We start from the raw sequence: 16263 nt of genomic DNA, 5'->3' as shown, positions 1-16263 counted from the left end.
TGTGTGTACGATATTTGTACACTTTGTAAATGATTCAATGTTTCCGACCATCAATGCAATAGAAGTTTCAATTTACCAGGCGGCTGTAATCTGAAAAGGATAATTTCATATTTTTGTTGGCAAGGAAAAAAATTTATACACATTTAATTTTTTAGATGTGAAGGACCGATTTCTTCCATTTAATGTGTGTGTGTGTGTAGGGTATATGTAAGAAGAATTCAGAAGCGCATTTGACGATTGATGCTGCATTAACTGAATGTTCCACCTTCAGAATTTTTTTAAATTATAAATGCAGCAAAGCTATGCAGGAAAGTTATTTTTTATTCTTTTTTTTCGAAAGTAATACATTATCTCAACCAATAAATTTTTTTAACCTATATACATAGGATAAAATCATCCGGAGTTGAAATCCACGAAGTTATAGAATTTTTAAATATTTTTATCATGTAATTATTTCCTTATAAATATAAAATTCTCTCTCCTGCTTAAAAAAATAAATTTTAGGAAATTTATGAATTCTCAACTTCATGAACTGATAGGATTATTAGGAGTATTTATATGATATCGATTTAGAAGTTATTTGATGGTGTGAAGATAAATTTCTCATCTAGTTATCCAAGATCGATTAATTGATTATCTGATAATTCCATAATTTTACAAAATACAAAATCCATATTGCTTTACTTTTCACTTAATACAAAATACAGAATACACTAATTGCAAAGCACTACCTCAACTTCTAATTATAAGACCTTATGTACCTCAACTTCTAATTATAAGACCTTATTTATAAATTATAAATAAGACCTTATAATTAAAACCGGAAGGAAGCAGTAGTATTGATATGGGATCCCAAACACACGAATGTCTTATGATAGGCCCAACACTTTTATTCATGGCCCAAAAAGAATTATAGTGAGCCCAGCCTGGAATTAACAACCTAAAACGATGGGATTTGTAAGTACAATATCTTCGATATTTCGCACCTCATCAGGCACTTCTGTTGAATAAATTATATCATCCTTCCCATAAATCACCTCAAGAGTTCTGCACATTTTCCAAAACACCTCTCTCACATCAGTAGATGCTATGATTCCTCCTTTCTTTACCATTAATCTCAGAAGCTCTTTCCTTTTCTCTTCACCCTTCTTCTTTATCTTCTTCTTCATCTCTTCTTCTTCTTCTTCACTCCCACTAATCAACCTCAACCCTACTGAGTTCACCAGTTTCCCTTGTTCTTTCTCCCTCTGCACACAAAAAACCACACACACATCCAAATCTTATATCATTCTTTCTACAACATTCACATGAAAACTGAGTTTGATCGACTCATCTATCTCACCTGGTAGCCATTCACGTCGTTGAGGTATCTCCCATGGAGGCCAAGAACGTCTAAAACATAATTGCATTCTGCACTTTCAGCCACGGCTTGTGGAAGCTTAGGTCCAATTAGATACATAGCTGACAAGACAATTGGTCCCAAGGCCATTGTTATAATTCCATTACGCTCATATTCTTCTATGCTCGGCACGCATTTCTTTTTGCACCATTCTACTTCCTTCAACCCAGATCGTAGAATATCCACCCACTGAAAACACACAAAAAAAAGGTTGAAGTCGACATACGATTTTAGTTTATGGATGAGGAAATCAATGAAGAAAAGAGATAGGTAGACCTTTTTCTTACCTGCTGAATTAAGTGGTTCAGGACACTACGGTCTTGAACCTTAAAGGCTTGGGCTGCAGTCTCACTAATTGTTCTCTTAAGCACTAAGAATAATATCTTCACCGGCTCAGAACAGCATTCTTTGTTGACATCTACATCCCACCTGTGTGTTTCATTAATTAATAATATTTCAAAACACAATCTTACACACACACACACACACACTTATTAATGCTGAGAGAGAAATTTAGACGTATGTACTATATTATGCATACTTCTCCATTAACTTTATAAGGTTTTGTTGTTCCTCTTTAGTGCTCCAAACATCGAAGAAACTATCAAACACAGATGTGAGCAATCCATGCTTTGCCCAAGCTAAACGTGCTTCACGAAGTTCTGGAGGAGGAAGTGTTGCTGCCACTGACAAGAAGGAATACATAACTGTTGTTTTGGCAATTGGAAAATGTAGCCTATCCATTCCACTCGTCTTAAACCACCTGATTATTATGATGTATGATACGTTGATCAGTGATTATTCTTGGATTACCAATTAATTAAGATTAACACTAGAAGGTTGGTTATTTGTTAGGAGAGGAAACCAAAACACGCACACACATTCTAGTGGCCATGAAAAAGATACTCACCTGTTAAATAGCTCAAGTTCTTCACGAAATATTAATTGGCAGCGATTGAAGTTTTCAACTCCTAGTTCCAAGAATTCTTTGTTGGCGAGGTTTAAAGAACTGAAGAAGAAGATGAAGAAGAAGAGCCAAGGAGAATATGTACCAAGTAATAAATTAATCTATGTAAATCAACAAGCTCCCATGTGGATGGCATCGAGGAAAAATGGAGTAAGCTGTGATTATAAATATATATATATATAGATTATAGATATATGATGTACCTATATGAAGATTTCAAAATTCTCTTTTGGTCCACCTTGTAGTGTTGTAGGGATCTTCGGTTTAACATCAAATCCAAATAAGCATGATGAGGGAAACGTAAAGCAAAAGGTACCTGAAATTAATAGTTTTTTTTTTCCTTTTTTTTAGTATGGAGTACATTATTGAGATGGATCAAACTTCAGAATTGCAGAAAAGTTGAGAATCAAAATTAAATTTGGGACTACTATGTGTATATATACCTCATGATCAATATGATTAGAAGGTGGTTTATGAGTATTGTTTGAGGAAGCGGACAAATATTCCTTAAGAAAATGCCTTGTCCAGATGTTTAATTCCTCCAAAACTGAATCATTTGCATCTAAAACTATCTGTGAAGCTTTATGTAACTCCAAAACAGACTCAACATCCTTCAAATAACCTTGAAGAGTATTGCGAAATTTGTCTTCTGAAAACCGATCAAGTGCATCTGAAATACACAAATATCATAGTTAGACTTTAATTTCTTTTTAATAATCCTCTATTGGCTACACAGAATTTGTCTTAATATAAAGACGCAAATTAAAACCTGAGAAAACATCATATCCATGCAAACGTAGTAAGCGAAATGCCAGGGCACAGGTGGTGGGTTCTAAAAATATGTCATCTTCTTCCCGCTGCCACAACCTGTTTGAAAATCAAACATAAAATAATAATAAAAAGAGATTAATTACATTATGTGGTCTTTGTTCTTCCCACGACAAAAGCTATAATTTCATTTTCAAGTTTTAATATTACCTCCATGTATAATCCAATACACTTCCAATTTCATTTTTAAAATGGCGACCAATCCCAAGCTTTTCAAGAGTATCAACCATATGGAGTCGAGCATACACATCAATAGGATGTATTGTTGGAACTGAACGAACAAGTTTTGGTGTAAAACCCAAAGATTAACGTAATGGAAATGAAGATAAATCCATCAAAACAGTAAGGTTTGAAAGAACAAACCAGCATTGTCAAATTTTGCCAGCAGTGAAAGTAGATAATCAAGACAGTGGGGATTGTTGATATGAGTGTATGCAGCTGCAGTGGCGGCTGGAGAGTTAAAAAGAGAGCCATTCTTTCTTTGAAATTTAAAAGCCATTTCCCAATCCTGTGACTTCCCAAATCCTTCTGAAATGTATGCCATATAAGCCTTCCATCCTTCTGAGTTGCTTCCCCATCCACTGTAGTTAATTTCCATACACAAAAGAGCTCAAGCTAATATCTTCCAGAATATTCTTCAATATGATGTGAAGTTTAGTTATTTATGGCTTGTGAATATTGTTACGAGATTGGGGTAAATGATTGCTATCTGTATGTGAACCATGCATGAATAACTCTTCCCTAAATGTTTTATGAAGATGAGGGGGAAAAAAAAAGTGGTACCTTTGGAGCTCCAAGTCCCTCTTTTGGATGAATTTTTCTAAAATATTCCCTCCAAGAGGAACATTTAGACCCAGACTTTGGGCTTGCTCAATTAATTGAGCAAAGATAATATCAAATCCAATTGAAGAAACTTGTTTATCATCATCAGTTGCAGCAATGTTTGTTTCAATATATCCAAGTCCTTCAACAATAATAAAAAGGGAATCTCCCAATTATTTCATTATATATATATATATATGTATGCTTCTTCAAAATAACACCAATGAATTTAATTATAATAAGATTCAAAATCATATCAATTTACCTCTATTGACTTGCTGTTCACCAACACCCCATTGCTTAAGTGCAAGAACACAAGTCAAAGTAGATAAAAGAGTGTCTTTGGTCAGCAACTTATTATCACTAGAAAGACCCCATGATCCGTCAATGTGTTGATTTCCTAATAACCAATTTAGGGTCTGAGGGAACAGAGGAGCTTGTGGAGAAGAAGGTGATGGTATCATTGCCAGCCAAGCTGTGTCATAAGAAGAGACAGAGAGTTCAACCTTATCAAACATCTTCCTTATTCTCTCCTTGTTATTCTCCTCTAATACCTGCATTTAATACAATTCACCATCTTATTATTATTTTTATAAAGGAAAATTAATCGGATATTGGAATTAGCTAGATGTTCATAAATACAAAAGATGGAAGGTTGATATTTTACGATAATGTTAGTTCTGTTCCCAACTTTGCCCTTCACAATCGATCCAATCGGAGATGCTGGGAGATATGAGAATAGAGAAAGACGTTAGATTTTCTTAGAACTTGTTTAGAATACGAGATAAATATATGAGAGAAGTTTTATCTTGACTATGTGAAATATGCTTATAAGTAATTTCTAACGCTATGCCAAAATCATATAATTAATTACACACACATGATATGTATTGATGACTTGTTCAATTTAATATACTTTTAACATAAATGTAGAAGTTCAACCAAATAAAAGTAATCTAATAATATTAATACTAAAAATGAGTTATAATTAGTGCCAGAGACCTCACTCCGAGAGATTAAAATGATTCAAAGTACTCTCAATTTATTTCAGATGAGCAAGATTAAAAAATAAAGGGTCTTTGACCAAAATAATGTAAGTTATAAAATAAATAACACGTAAAAAATTTCATTTTCACTGATTTGATTTGAATAAAATAATAATACAAGTTTTTATAAAAGCTAAAATATACATTTTTGTCTTCCAAGTTTATGTCAAATTTCAATTTAATCCTTCAAGTTAATAAAATGTACTTTTAATCTCTTAATTCTAACACCGTTAATCTTATACAAAATCTACAAAACATGCTTTAAATTTTATTTTTTAACACAAAGAATTTGAGATGAAAATTTCTCACTTTTTGTAACAGCTACTATAGCAAGTCCTTGACTTCTAAAAAGGGGGGAAAAAAAATCTGCCGAACATCACTTTTCTAGGTTATAACTCCTCTCCCATTGATGTTTAAGATATAAACCATAAGTAGCGAGGAAACTAATGATCTCAATAACCCAAATACCAAACTCAATTATCTGCGGAGTGTGTGTGAGAGAGAGACTGAGAGGGAGAGAGATGAAACCAGGAGAAGCCGAAGGAGGCAAGCGATGGTGCGAGAGAGACATGGTGGTTCCAAGAAACATGATGAAAATTTTTCCTTTTCTTCTTCCTGATAACGCAAGTGTTTAATTTTCAGGTGCTCCCTTAAATAAGTATATACGAGACAGATCATAGTTCTTTTTCGCTACGTCTCTTTATATATGTGTGTGTGTGTGCATGCCGCCCAAGCTCCGTCGTAAAAAATATATATATATATATATATATTGGCTTCGGCCAAAAAAAAAAGTTATATATTGGCTGGTATTAGACTTGCCAAAGGTCAAACGGACGCAAACTTATATTCTATTAATCACTGTCCCACCGAATTATTTTGTCCTATTTGGATCATTAAGATGCAACTTCTATTATATATTAGTAATATTATGTTTAAATATCTCTCATATTTTTCTGGTCCTATTTATAAGTTATAGGGATGAGTATTTTTTGTTTTATTTACAAATCACATCGATTTTACTGTTTATTTATTATATATTTTTGGATTGTTATTCTTAATATATATTAAATATAAATTAAGTTAGAGAATTATTATAGTGACTTGAAGAAGAGAAAGAAGGAACAAAATAGTTGGATTGGTAAAAAGCCATTGATGCGGGTGCTTCTTTGTTGTTAAAAAGCCATAGAAAATTATTAGAACTGTTTTTATTTCGTTCAATAATACTTTAATATATCGGTAAGTGTAATTAATACATTTAAAAAATTGTCGCTGATCAGCGGTTATAAATAGTAATAACTAGTAGGAGTACTATGGCTTTTGGATTGAGACATCCTCTTAAATAATAACGGTAAGCAAAGTTTATTAACTAATTCATTAGAGATACTATAAGTTAGTTATTTTTGCAAAAAGATATGTAATTTAGTTAAAGTGTCTTACAAAAATAAGATCAGTGTCGTTGTCAAATTGTAAAATTTAGAAAAGCAGCTCCGATATATACCGATTAATGTTCCACGGATTTACCGGTCTTTTTTTGTTTTTTGTTTTAATTTCTTTTTTGCGCAAGCCTAACTTCCGTGGCTGGAATTCGGAGTTACCATGGCGGCTAAATAATGTTGCTTGATGCAATCATTTTTGAGGTAGCAATAGTTTTCTTCAATTTTTAATTTTAATTAAGTATCTGGGTTTTTTTCATTATATTAAATTATTTAATCTTACTTTGTTAGCACAATTAGTTTTTATGTATGGTCTAATAATACTGATAGAGCAGAGTTATAGAGATTAATAATATTAAAAGAATAAAATTAAGAGATTTGATAATGAGGGGGGAAAAAAAACAAGGAAGGACACAATGCATATTGAAATTGTCTCGTCAAAAACCTTATGAAGAAAATTCTAAGCGACAAAATATTTCTCAAGGAAAAGTTATCTTAAATTATATTAGATCTATGCTTTTATTTCAAGTCCACATACTGATCTTCAAATTTCTTTCCCTTTTTTTTTTTGGTTGGTATTGAACTTTAGAAAATTTGGTACAAATTATGTTTCAAAGTAGCCTGCAGTATGAGTGATATTTTTCACAAACAAGCAAAACAAAACTATTGGAAGTGAGTTCCCGAATAAAATTCCAGACCATGCCGTCATATAAAGCTTTTTCATCACACACACACACACATCCTCTTTTAGTTTTATTGGTCTCATAGGAGATGAATGATTTCCTACTCAAAAATGATACTATCACAACTCAGTCTTCCCACAGTAAAATACACTGCCCATAGCTCAGTAATTTACCACTTGCAGGTAGTTTTGTGACAACATATTGAAACTCACATTACACAATCTTAAATTGGAAAATTGAAGAATAATGTAAGACTGTATTTAATACTATTTCTGTTCCATAATATCAAAGCTAATAAGGAGCTTGAATTCGGTCCTAAATATAAGTTATTTATCCAAGCTATTAATTACATAAGTTAAGGGAGCTTGTATCAAAAGGTAATTTCAATCTAGATTATTTAAGAGACTACTCTAGGAAAACCAATACATTTTTGACAAATAACTAATTTAATAATTTTTTTAATCTATCTAAATTAGTTAAGTCAAGTAGATTTTCTATTAAGAACTGAAGGTAGTATTAATCAAGTTACAAGCTATGAACAACTTCGCTTGTCGGGATTTGAAGCCAAAAAACACCAAGTACCTCTTTTAAGGTTTTATTATAAGCTAAGCGTGAGGTTATGGATTCCAAGGGTGTTTTTAAAACAAACAAACAAGAAGTAACTTGTTTTGAACTATTCAAAAATAGAAGCATGTGAGATACTATTCTGAAAAAAACAAAAACAAAATTGGAATTCCTCTGATTGTGACTTGGGTATGTAAAAATAATTAATCAACGTTCAAATTCTTTGACGCTTGTTGCATGTTTTTTACGTATGATATTTGTTGCGTATGTTTAATTTTCCCCACCCAACAAACTTAATGATGCATCCATGGAATGTTTACTTTACTTAACTATGTACTAATTTCTTTGCCCAAAAACAAAACTACGTACCTAGTCTTTTTTTGTTTAGCTGTTATTGGGGAAAAAAAACAAGTCAATATTCAAAACAGATGAGCGAGAGCGAGATTGCAGTTTTTCACAAACAAGCGAAGCAAAACTATTGGAAATGGGAGTGACACGCAGATTTTGTTATATCATAGTCTTCCCCCTTGCCAAGTCCAACAGCAGTCATAGTCTCTTTCACAACACCACAAAATATACTTATTACATCCCCTTTTTTTATCTGTTTCATGAAAGAAAAATTAATGAAGTGAATTAGACAAAAAATACTTAATTCTCTAACTTATAAATATTAGGACAAAAACAACATATTACTCTGTTTTTATGCGTAAGTTACTTATACTCTATTCTCGCATACTATGCATTAAATTGATACAACTTTTCATACTTACCCCTATTAAAGAAAGGGCATTGGACAAAATATGTTGTAAATTTTTTCTCATATATTTTTTTATTATATTCAATGGGAATAAAATTAAAAAATTCCATTAATTACCTTACAAGTAACTTATATTTAGAAATAATTTTTTTTTCTTGTAAGTAAATTACAAACGGCAAGAGAGTAGTGATAAGAGAAGTTGCATTTTAAACCTCTGATTCGGTGGGCCAGTGATTAATAGAATAAAAATTTGTGACCGTTGGACCTTTGGCAAGTCTAATACCAGCTATCCTCGCACTGGAAATTCGTCTAGGGAAAATAACATTTGAATACCTATTAAACCATTTAATTATACTTATAAGACTGCACATTTAATTTTAAAATTTTTTTAAAAGGATCAAATTTTTGGAAAAGAATAATTTTTCAAGTTTTTTCTATTTTACAAAGTATTTGTTTAAACCCTTAATCACTGTTAATGTTATTAACAAAAGATGCTGGCATTATAATTTTAAATACTGACAAAAAATTCTTAAATGAAAATTTTTAATTTTAATCAATTAAGTTTATTTATCTTAAAATTAAATATAATACTACTTTCAGTCCCTAATATAAGGGCTAGTTTTTTGCTCAAAAAAAAAAAATATAAGGGCTAGTTAATTAATTTGAGTAAATTAAGAAAATTAGTTAAGTTAGTTGTTTGTAATAAATAAGTGTTATTTTTCCTAAAATACCCTTGCTAATCATATGTGATTTGATGAAATTTTTAACATGTGCAACTACTATATAAGGACTACTTTGGGAGAAATGGATAAACATAGAAAACAAAGTGGATTGTGGTCTTATATTTAGGACCAAATTGAATATTAAATTAACTCTTATATTAAAGACCGGAGATAATATGTTAGTATCTAAAAGTGGTAATTGAATCAGATTTGCGGATGGTGGTAGATAAGTTAAATGGGATGTTGATATCTGGGGAAGGTGATAAGTTAAATGGTTTCTGAGCAGAGTGTGTAGAATTTTAAAAGAGAGATGGGAAGCTGAAGTCAGACATGTGATGAGAGGGGGGAATGAGGTGCCCCGTTTTTAAATTTAAAAAAAAATTAACACGTGTTATGATGTCACTTATAAGTATATTTTATGTAAGTCAAGATAAAATTATTTTCGTATACTTGTCATAAATTACTATTAAAAAGTTTGCTTTAATCATCATTTTATTTATTTATTTATTTATTCGCCATCGAATCTTCAGAATTTACAGGAGTACCACCCTCTCGTGCTTATAAATAGTGTATTATCGCCACAGGCCACAGCCATATTATTCATTTGAAGAGGATTACTACCATAAAAGCAAACAACATTAATAATGGCTTCTCAATCCACCATGTGTCACCAATCCACCCACTCTCTTCCTTCTTTTCGTTCTTCAACTCACTGTTTGTATTTGTCTGCTCCCATTACCTTTCATGGTAATCTGAACTTCATCCCACGATCTCTTCAAGAAAATATATATATATATATATATAAAAACATTTATCTTCCTCTAATGCTTACATATGGTTTTATTGCTTATGTTACGTTGTTATAGGGGTTATGCCGTTGAAGGCTAGAGTAATCGTTTCAGCAAAAAACTCTGATTTCAGATCAAAAAGAAGCAGTAGTGGCGCGTCACAAGAAATAACTTCGTCAGAAGTTCTGCAACATGAAAGTTTGACACTTCCAACATACGATTGGAATTATGGGATTAAGGTTAAGGGAGGAGATGAGGAAGCTTTGGAGGTACGTATAGTTTAAAACATTCTAATTTCTTCACTAATCTTAATGCCGCATGCATGCATTACGCATGTTTCCTTCTGGCGAGTTCGATGATTCACAAGTATTACTTTGGTTTGAAAAAGGCTTCTGTAATGAATGAGGAGATCAGAAAGAGAGTAGACGCCATTAGGTTGAACTTAGAATCGAATGAAGGAGAGAAGACCATATCACCCTCAGCTTATACTACGGCTTTAGTGGCTCTGGTAGAAGATGTGAATGGAAGTGAAGCCCCACAGTTCCCAGAATCTCTTCAGTGGATAATAGACAATCAGCTACCAGATGGATCCTGGGGAGATGCTCACGTATTTGTGGCTTATGATAGGCTTATTTGCACCTTAGCTTCTGTTATTGCGTTAACACACTACAAAGTTCATCCTGAAAAAGCTGAGAAAGGTACGTGGCTGAATAATATTGATCAATATTCAAATATTAAAGTCTCGAGAATTTTATATTCAGATGTTGTATTAATATATGCTTGTTTATACATATAGGGCTTAGATTCTTTAAAGAGAATGTGAACACGCTGGAAGCAGAAAACAGAGAGAACATGACATGTGGGTTTGAAGTGATTCTTCCAACACTTCTTCATTTAGCACAAAATTTGAAAATCGATCTGCCTCATGACTTCCCTACCCTCAAAGAAATATTGGCAAGGAGAGATGCCAAGCTCAAAAGGTACAGAGTCTTTCTCTTAAAGGGGGGCAAAAAAAAAAAAAGACTTTGTTCAGATTACTGGAAGCATGTAAAATTACTATATGTATATCAGATAGCGCATAATTTTAAACTTACATATACAGGATACCGATGGAGGTTTTGCAAAGTGTTCCTACGTCGTTGCTGTTCAGCTTGGAAGCAATACCAGGGCTTCAATGGGATAAGCTTCAAAACGTGAGAAGCAAAGATGGCTCCTACTTGTTCTGTCCTTCTTCCACTGCTTTTGCTTTCAACCAAAGCAAGGACCCTCACTGCCTCAATTACTTAAACAATGTTGCCCAAAACTATAATGGCGGAGGTATGTCTATATATCGACCTACAGCTAGCTTACCAACAAATATCCTTTTTCAGATTATGGTTGTACATTAGTTTTGGATGATTGTGACATTATTTATTTGTGTTTTCTGAAATTGTAGCCCCAGATTCTTACCCGGTAGATTTTTTTGAGCCGTTATGGATTGTTGATCGATTGGAGCGCTTGGGAATTGCAAGATATTTTCAACCAAAGATAAAAGAGATTTTGGATTACGTTCACAGGTATACAAAACTGTCTCTTCTTTTCAACAAGAGTACTCATTCTGGGGATTTTATCATGGAATTGATTGTTTATAATTTTATGGGTCACGTGATCCATGTTGTTGATAGAGTTAACGGCGCCATTTGATCTATATAACCGATGATCTCACCTAATAGGAAAAGACTCGTTATTGTAGACTAATGTAATTCAATGAAAACAAGAAATAAACAATAGAATTCCGACCAATGCTAAAAATGCACTTTTTTCAGAAATTGGAATGAGAGAGGCATTGGATGGACAAGATATTCAGACTTGCCAGATCTAGACGATACAAGTATGGGGTTCAGATTACTAAGATTGAACGGCTATGATGTTTCAGCTAGTAAGTAATAATACCAAGTGTTATATTAATTACAACTTTATAGTCATTAATTATTATTAATTTAATTTATCTCTTTATAAATATCTATATATAATCATATTACAGCACTTTACATAGTTGAATGAACTTACTTTCAAAGAAAAATGCTAATGAGTGGCATTGGTGTGGTTTTGATCATAGATGTATTCAAAACATTTCAAAGAGATGGAGAGTTTTACTGCTTCCCTGGGCAGACAGATGAAGGAGCGACAGTAATATTTAATTTTTACAGAGCTGCTCAAGTTCAATTTCCAGGAGAGACAATTCTTGATGAAGGAAAGAACTTTGCGACCAATTTCTTAACTAAAAAACGAGCTGATAATCAGATTCTTGATAAATGGATCATAGCCAAAGATCTACCCGGCGAGGTATATTTTTTAGTCAGGTTTATTTTGAAATAAATAATGAACCTAATTAGTCATGAACATTGTTGATTAAATTTGTTTCACCTAGCAATTAAAATAATACATTGATACAGAATGTTTGTATCTTTTTCATTAAGCTCTCTATGTAATAACAGGTGAGCTATGCATTGGATTTTCCATGGTACGCAAGCTTGCCCCGGCTAGAGACTAGGTTTTACTTGGACCAATATGGCGGAGGAGATGATGTCTGGATTTCTAAGACCCTCTACAGGTAACTAATCAAAGTCTCAATCTAAAATATAATTTGACCATTTTGAGAGGAAAAGACGGATCTAATTTTTTTGCAGGCTGCCCAAAGTCAGCAATAGCGATAACCTTGAACTTGGAAAACTGGACTATAACAAATGCCAAGCCTTGCACCGACTGGAATGGAAAAGAATTCAAGAGTAAGAAAGACCTAAATCTCTCTCTCTCTCTCTCTCTCTCTCTCAGAGGCTGCATAAATTTAGCAATATTAACGAAAATTTATGATGACTTTTACACAGGTGGTGCTCAGAATGTGGACTAGAAATGTTCGATCTGAGCAAAGAAAGGCTTCTTTTGGCTTACTTCTTGGCTACAGCCAACATATTTGAACCAGAGAGATCCCAAGAACGACTTGCATGGGTCAAAACTTCTGCTCTTATTCACACACTCAGATCCACATATCATGACCATGACCAAAGAAAGGCCTTTGCGTATGAATTCAATAACATCAGTGGCTCCTTAACCGAACGGTAATTAAACTTCGGACGGAGCAGTAAAAATCTCGTAGGTTTTTAATTTTGATTAAAAGCTTAACTCAATAATATATGCATATTGCAGATGGCTGAATAAAAACAGGAGCAGGGAGGGTCTTTTAGGGACTTTACTAGAGACATTGCATTCCTTCTCTCAGAGCTCACCTTCCGCTAGCTTCGATATTCTTCATGATGCAGTAAGTGATCTGTCTATTACCTTCATGAACTTTCGAATATGAAAATACAGTATTGAGTAATTTCATTTGGCACTATTTTGATATTTTCGATGCATACAGTGGAAAAAGTGGTTATTGGGATGGCAAAGCGAAGGAGATAAGTGGGAAGGAGAAACTGAGCTGTTAGTGAACATGATCAACTTAAATGCAGGCTACCAACTTCCTCATCATTTACAAATCAATCCTCAGTATCAGAGACTTGTTCAACTCTCTAATCAAATCTGCCACCAACTACGTTCTCTCCAGAGCAACCAGGTGATTACTTGTTACCAACTTCATTAACTAATGATGAGATTATTTAATCTTCTAGTCCCTTATATATCTGGTTTTGAAATTCATATATCAGGAAAACAATAGTAATGCAAGCTGCAAGGGCAAGCCAGAAATAGGGGAGAAAATGCAAGAGCTGGTGCAATTGGTTCTGTCTTCTAATGGCATGGATCTCAACATGAAGAAAACATTCCTCACTGTCACCAAAACCTTCTATTATGCAGCTCACACTCACCCACAAACTGTTAGCTCTCACATTGAAAAAGTCCTCTTCCAGAGAGTCATGTAATACACACACACAGTCGCATGTGAGTGATGGGGGGTGGTCCCACTCCTACTGTGCATCGCAAAGTTCAATCCTTAAAATAAGAGCTACTTAACTAATTTGGATAGATTACAGAAGTTAGTTAAGTAAGTTATTTGTAATAAATGTAAGTTTACTGTCTTAAAGTATATTATTTTAATCATGATTACTCTTGAATGGAAATCTTCCTGGTATGTATAATCAATATGGATATTTTAGATAATGAATTATAAATTTGGGAGATAAAATGAATTGAGATCATATATTTGGTATCAAATCTGATCTCGATGCTGGATCAGAGGTAGTAGCTAATTACATAAAGTCTTGTTACCGTGTATTCTTCAAGTTAAAAAAAAAAAAATACCGTGTATTCAATTTAAAGAACAATTATATTGCATGAATTTCAATGATCAATGATTAAATAGACACTCCCATGGTCTGTGTCTGTTATTTTTAACATCAGTTCATCTAGTGCTACCGCCCAATTATATTTAATTATCAACTAAAAAATGGGTTGATACTTATCATCACCCCCTCCTTATTTGTATGGTTAATTTCTATAGCTTATTTTAATTGTTTTTTTTTTCAAAAAAAAAATTCTACTTCCATATATTTTAAATATTCTTCAACGCCAACTATATTAGTTATTCTTCTTCTGTCGTTCGTGTTAAACATGATCAACCAAATTGTTAATCTTAAATTATGTGATGAAATGGAAAAAAATAATTTCAAAAACATACCACGACGTTGACATCCAAATATATATCTATATATATATATAAGTTTTATCACAATATTTTGTTTATCTTGCAGTATATTAGTCGGTCCTCTTGAATAGAACTTAGAAATGTGTGTGTGTGTTTTTTTTTTTTCCATTTTAATTATTGCCTAATCCTCAGTATTCATCACGTGGCCATATCAGTAACTGTTTGTGCGTAACGTTGTTTTTTGGGGGCTTATTTTGCTGTTTCCGCTAGGAAAAACTTGCTGGTATTATTTAATAGGCCATAAAGGAATTATGATGGGCCGAACAATAAGCCCTCTAGCCCATTACCCTTGGGCCGATATTATTATTCTTTTTATTAAAAAATAAAAATATTAGAATCCTATCTTCTGCAATCTGCACATTTATATTTTTCTTGTAAAACAGAATCCTATGCAATAAAAATTTCCTTTGTCAAGGGGGAAAAAAATGCTAAGCGCTATTTTTTTAAAGTCAAAATCTCTATGTATTTTCCTAAAAATTTTATTCGGAGCAACTTAAATCAGAATCATTCAACTTAAAAAAAAAAAAAAGGGGTTTTTGGGGCCTTGTTTCAGTCATATTGAACTCTCGAGGAGGGCATGACCAGGATTTCGACCCAAGAGAGGCCAATATTAAAATCGCACAATGTAATGTAATTTTTTTTTTTGTAAAAGTCAATTTTATTTAGGAAGAAAATAAAATGATAGATATTAAACTGCTAATTGAGTTTGTATAAAATTTAAGGGGCCAAAGATATAAGGCCATTATTGCTGTTTGGAAATTATTTCCAATCAAATGAGAGAGAATTGAAAATTCTAGAGTAGTGATATATGAATCTAAAGCAATGGGATTGTTGAGAACTACAACTTCGATGTTGAGTAGCTCATTTGGCATGTCCTTGGCATGAATCACATCTTTTTTTATATGTGAAGTGATGTTCTCATTTTCCAATACACATTTCCTACTTTTCTTGCCGTTTTGCTTCCTTCTTTTTTTAACACTATTCTCAGCGACTCCTTTCTCTTGGATCTCCTCTATTTCATTCTGTATCTTCTTTATGATCTCTTCTTCACTTTCTTTCCCACGCCCATGAAGCAAACACAGTCTTATGGACTTGATAAATTTCCCTTGTTCCTTTTCTCTCTGCAAAAACACATACAATGATCTTATTCACTTACAACTTAAGAAAACTCAAAAACAATATTAAGAGGAAGGAAAAGACTCATCATTACCTGATAGCCATTGACATCATTGAGTTATCGCCCATAAAGACTCACAACCTCAAAGAGGTAGTTGCATTCATCACTTTCAATGACAGGTAGTGGAAGCTTAAGTCCAATAAGATACATTACAGGAATAATAATTGGTCCCATGGCCAACGATATAATTCCATTACGCTCATATTCTTCTATCCTTGGCACACACTTGTTTCTGCACCACTCTGCCTCTTTTAACTCAGATCGAACAAATAAATGTCTGTTAATATACACGTAAATATATTTACTTAATGGAGTTTATTAGTGTGATGATGAAATTAACAAAGAAAACAAGGAGGAGATAATTATGATCTTACAATTTGAATCAAGTGGTTCAACACA

At 32.9% G+C, this 16263-nt stretch overlaps 2 protein-coding genes across 2 annotated transcripts; one reads left to right on the top strand and one right to left on the bottom strand.

Annotated features, from left to right (window-relative positions):
* Positions 1-875: 875 nt before the first annotated feature.
* On the bottom strand, positions 876-4709 carry LOC114755021 (ent-kaur-16-ene synthase, chloroplastic-like). The gene is made up of 13 exons (XM_028943894.1): positions 4684-4709; positions 4282-4570; positions 3978-4158; positions 3558-3775; positions 3345-3465; positions 3136-3233; positions 2810-3036; positions 2570-2682; positions 2310-2408; positions 1941-2162; positions 1687-1828; positions 1343-1588; positions 876-1247 (listed from the first exon to the last, which is right to left on the bottom strand). The coding sequence occupies exons 2-13, from the start codon at positions 4532-4534 to the stop codon at positions 933-935; spliced, it is 2235 nt and encodes a 744-aa protein (XP_028799727.1). The 5' UTR covers positions 4535-4570; positions 4684-4709; the 3' UTR covers positions 876-932.
* A 5697-nt stretch (positions 4710-10406) lies between these two features.
* Positions 10407-13905, top strand: LOC114755023 (ent-copalyl diphosphate synthase, chloroplastic-like). The gene is made up of 12 exons (XM_028943896.1): positions 10407-10707; positions 10806-10989; positions 11112-11326; positions 11445-11565; positions 11815-11927; positions 12108-12334; positions 12487-12602; positions 12679-12777; positions 12877-13107; positions 13217-13307; positions 13407-13601; positions 13693-13905. Exons 1-12 carry the CDS (start codon positions 10407-10409, stop codon positions 13903-13905), a joined length of 2106 nt encoding a protein of 701 aa, XP_028799729.1.
* The last annotated feature ends 2358 nt before the right edge of the window (positions 13906-16263 follow it).

This window comes from Neltuma alba, unplaced genomic scaffold (assembly GCF_004799145.2).
Source record: "Neltuma alba isolate B1F8T4 unplaced genomic scaffold, ASM479914v2 tig00010229_pilon, whole genome shotgun sequence".
Lineage (NCBI taxonomy): Eukaryota > Viridiplantae > Streptophyta > Magnoliopsida > Fabales > Fabaceae > Neltuma > Neltuma alba.
The sequence above is the reverse complement of the archived record's forward strand: the minus strand, read 5'-3'. Positions and strand labels throughout refer to the sequence as shown.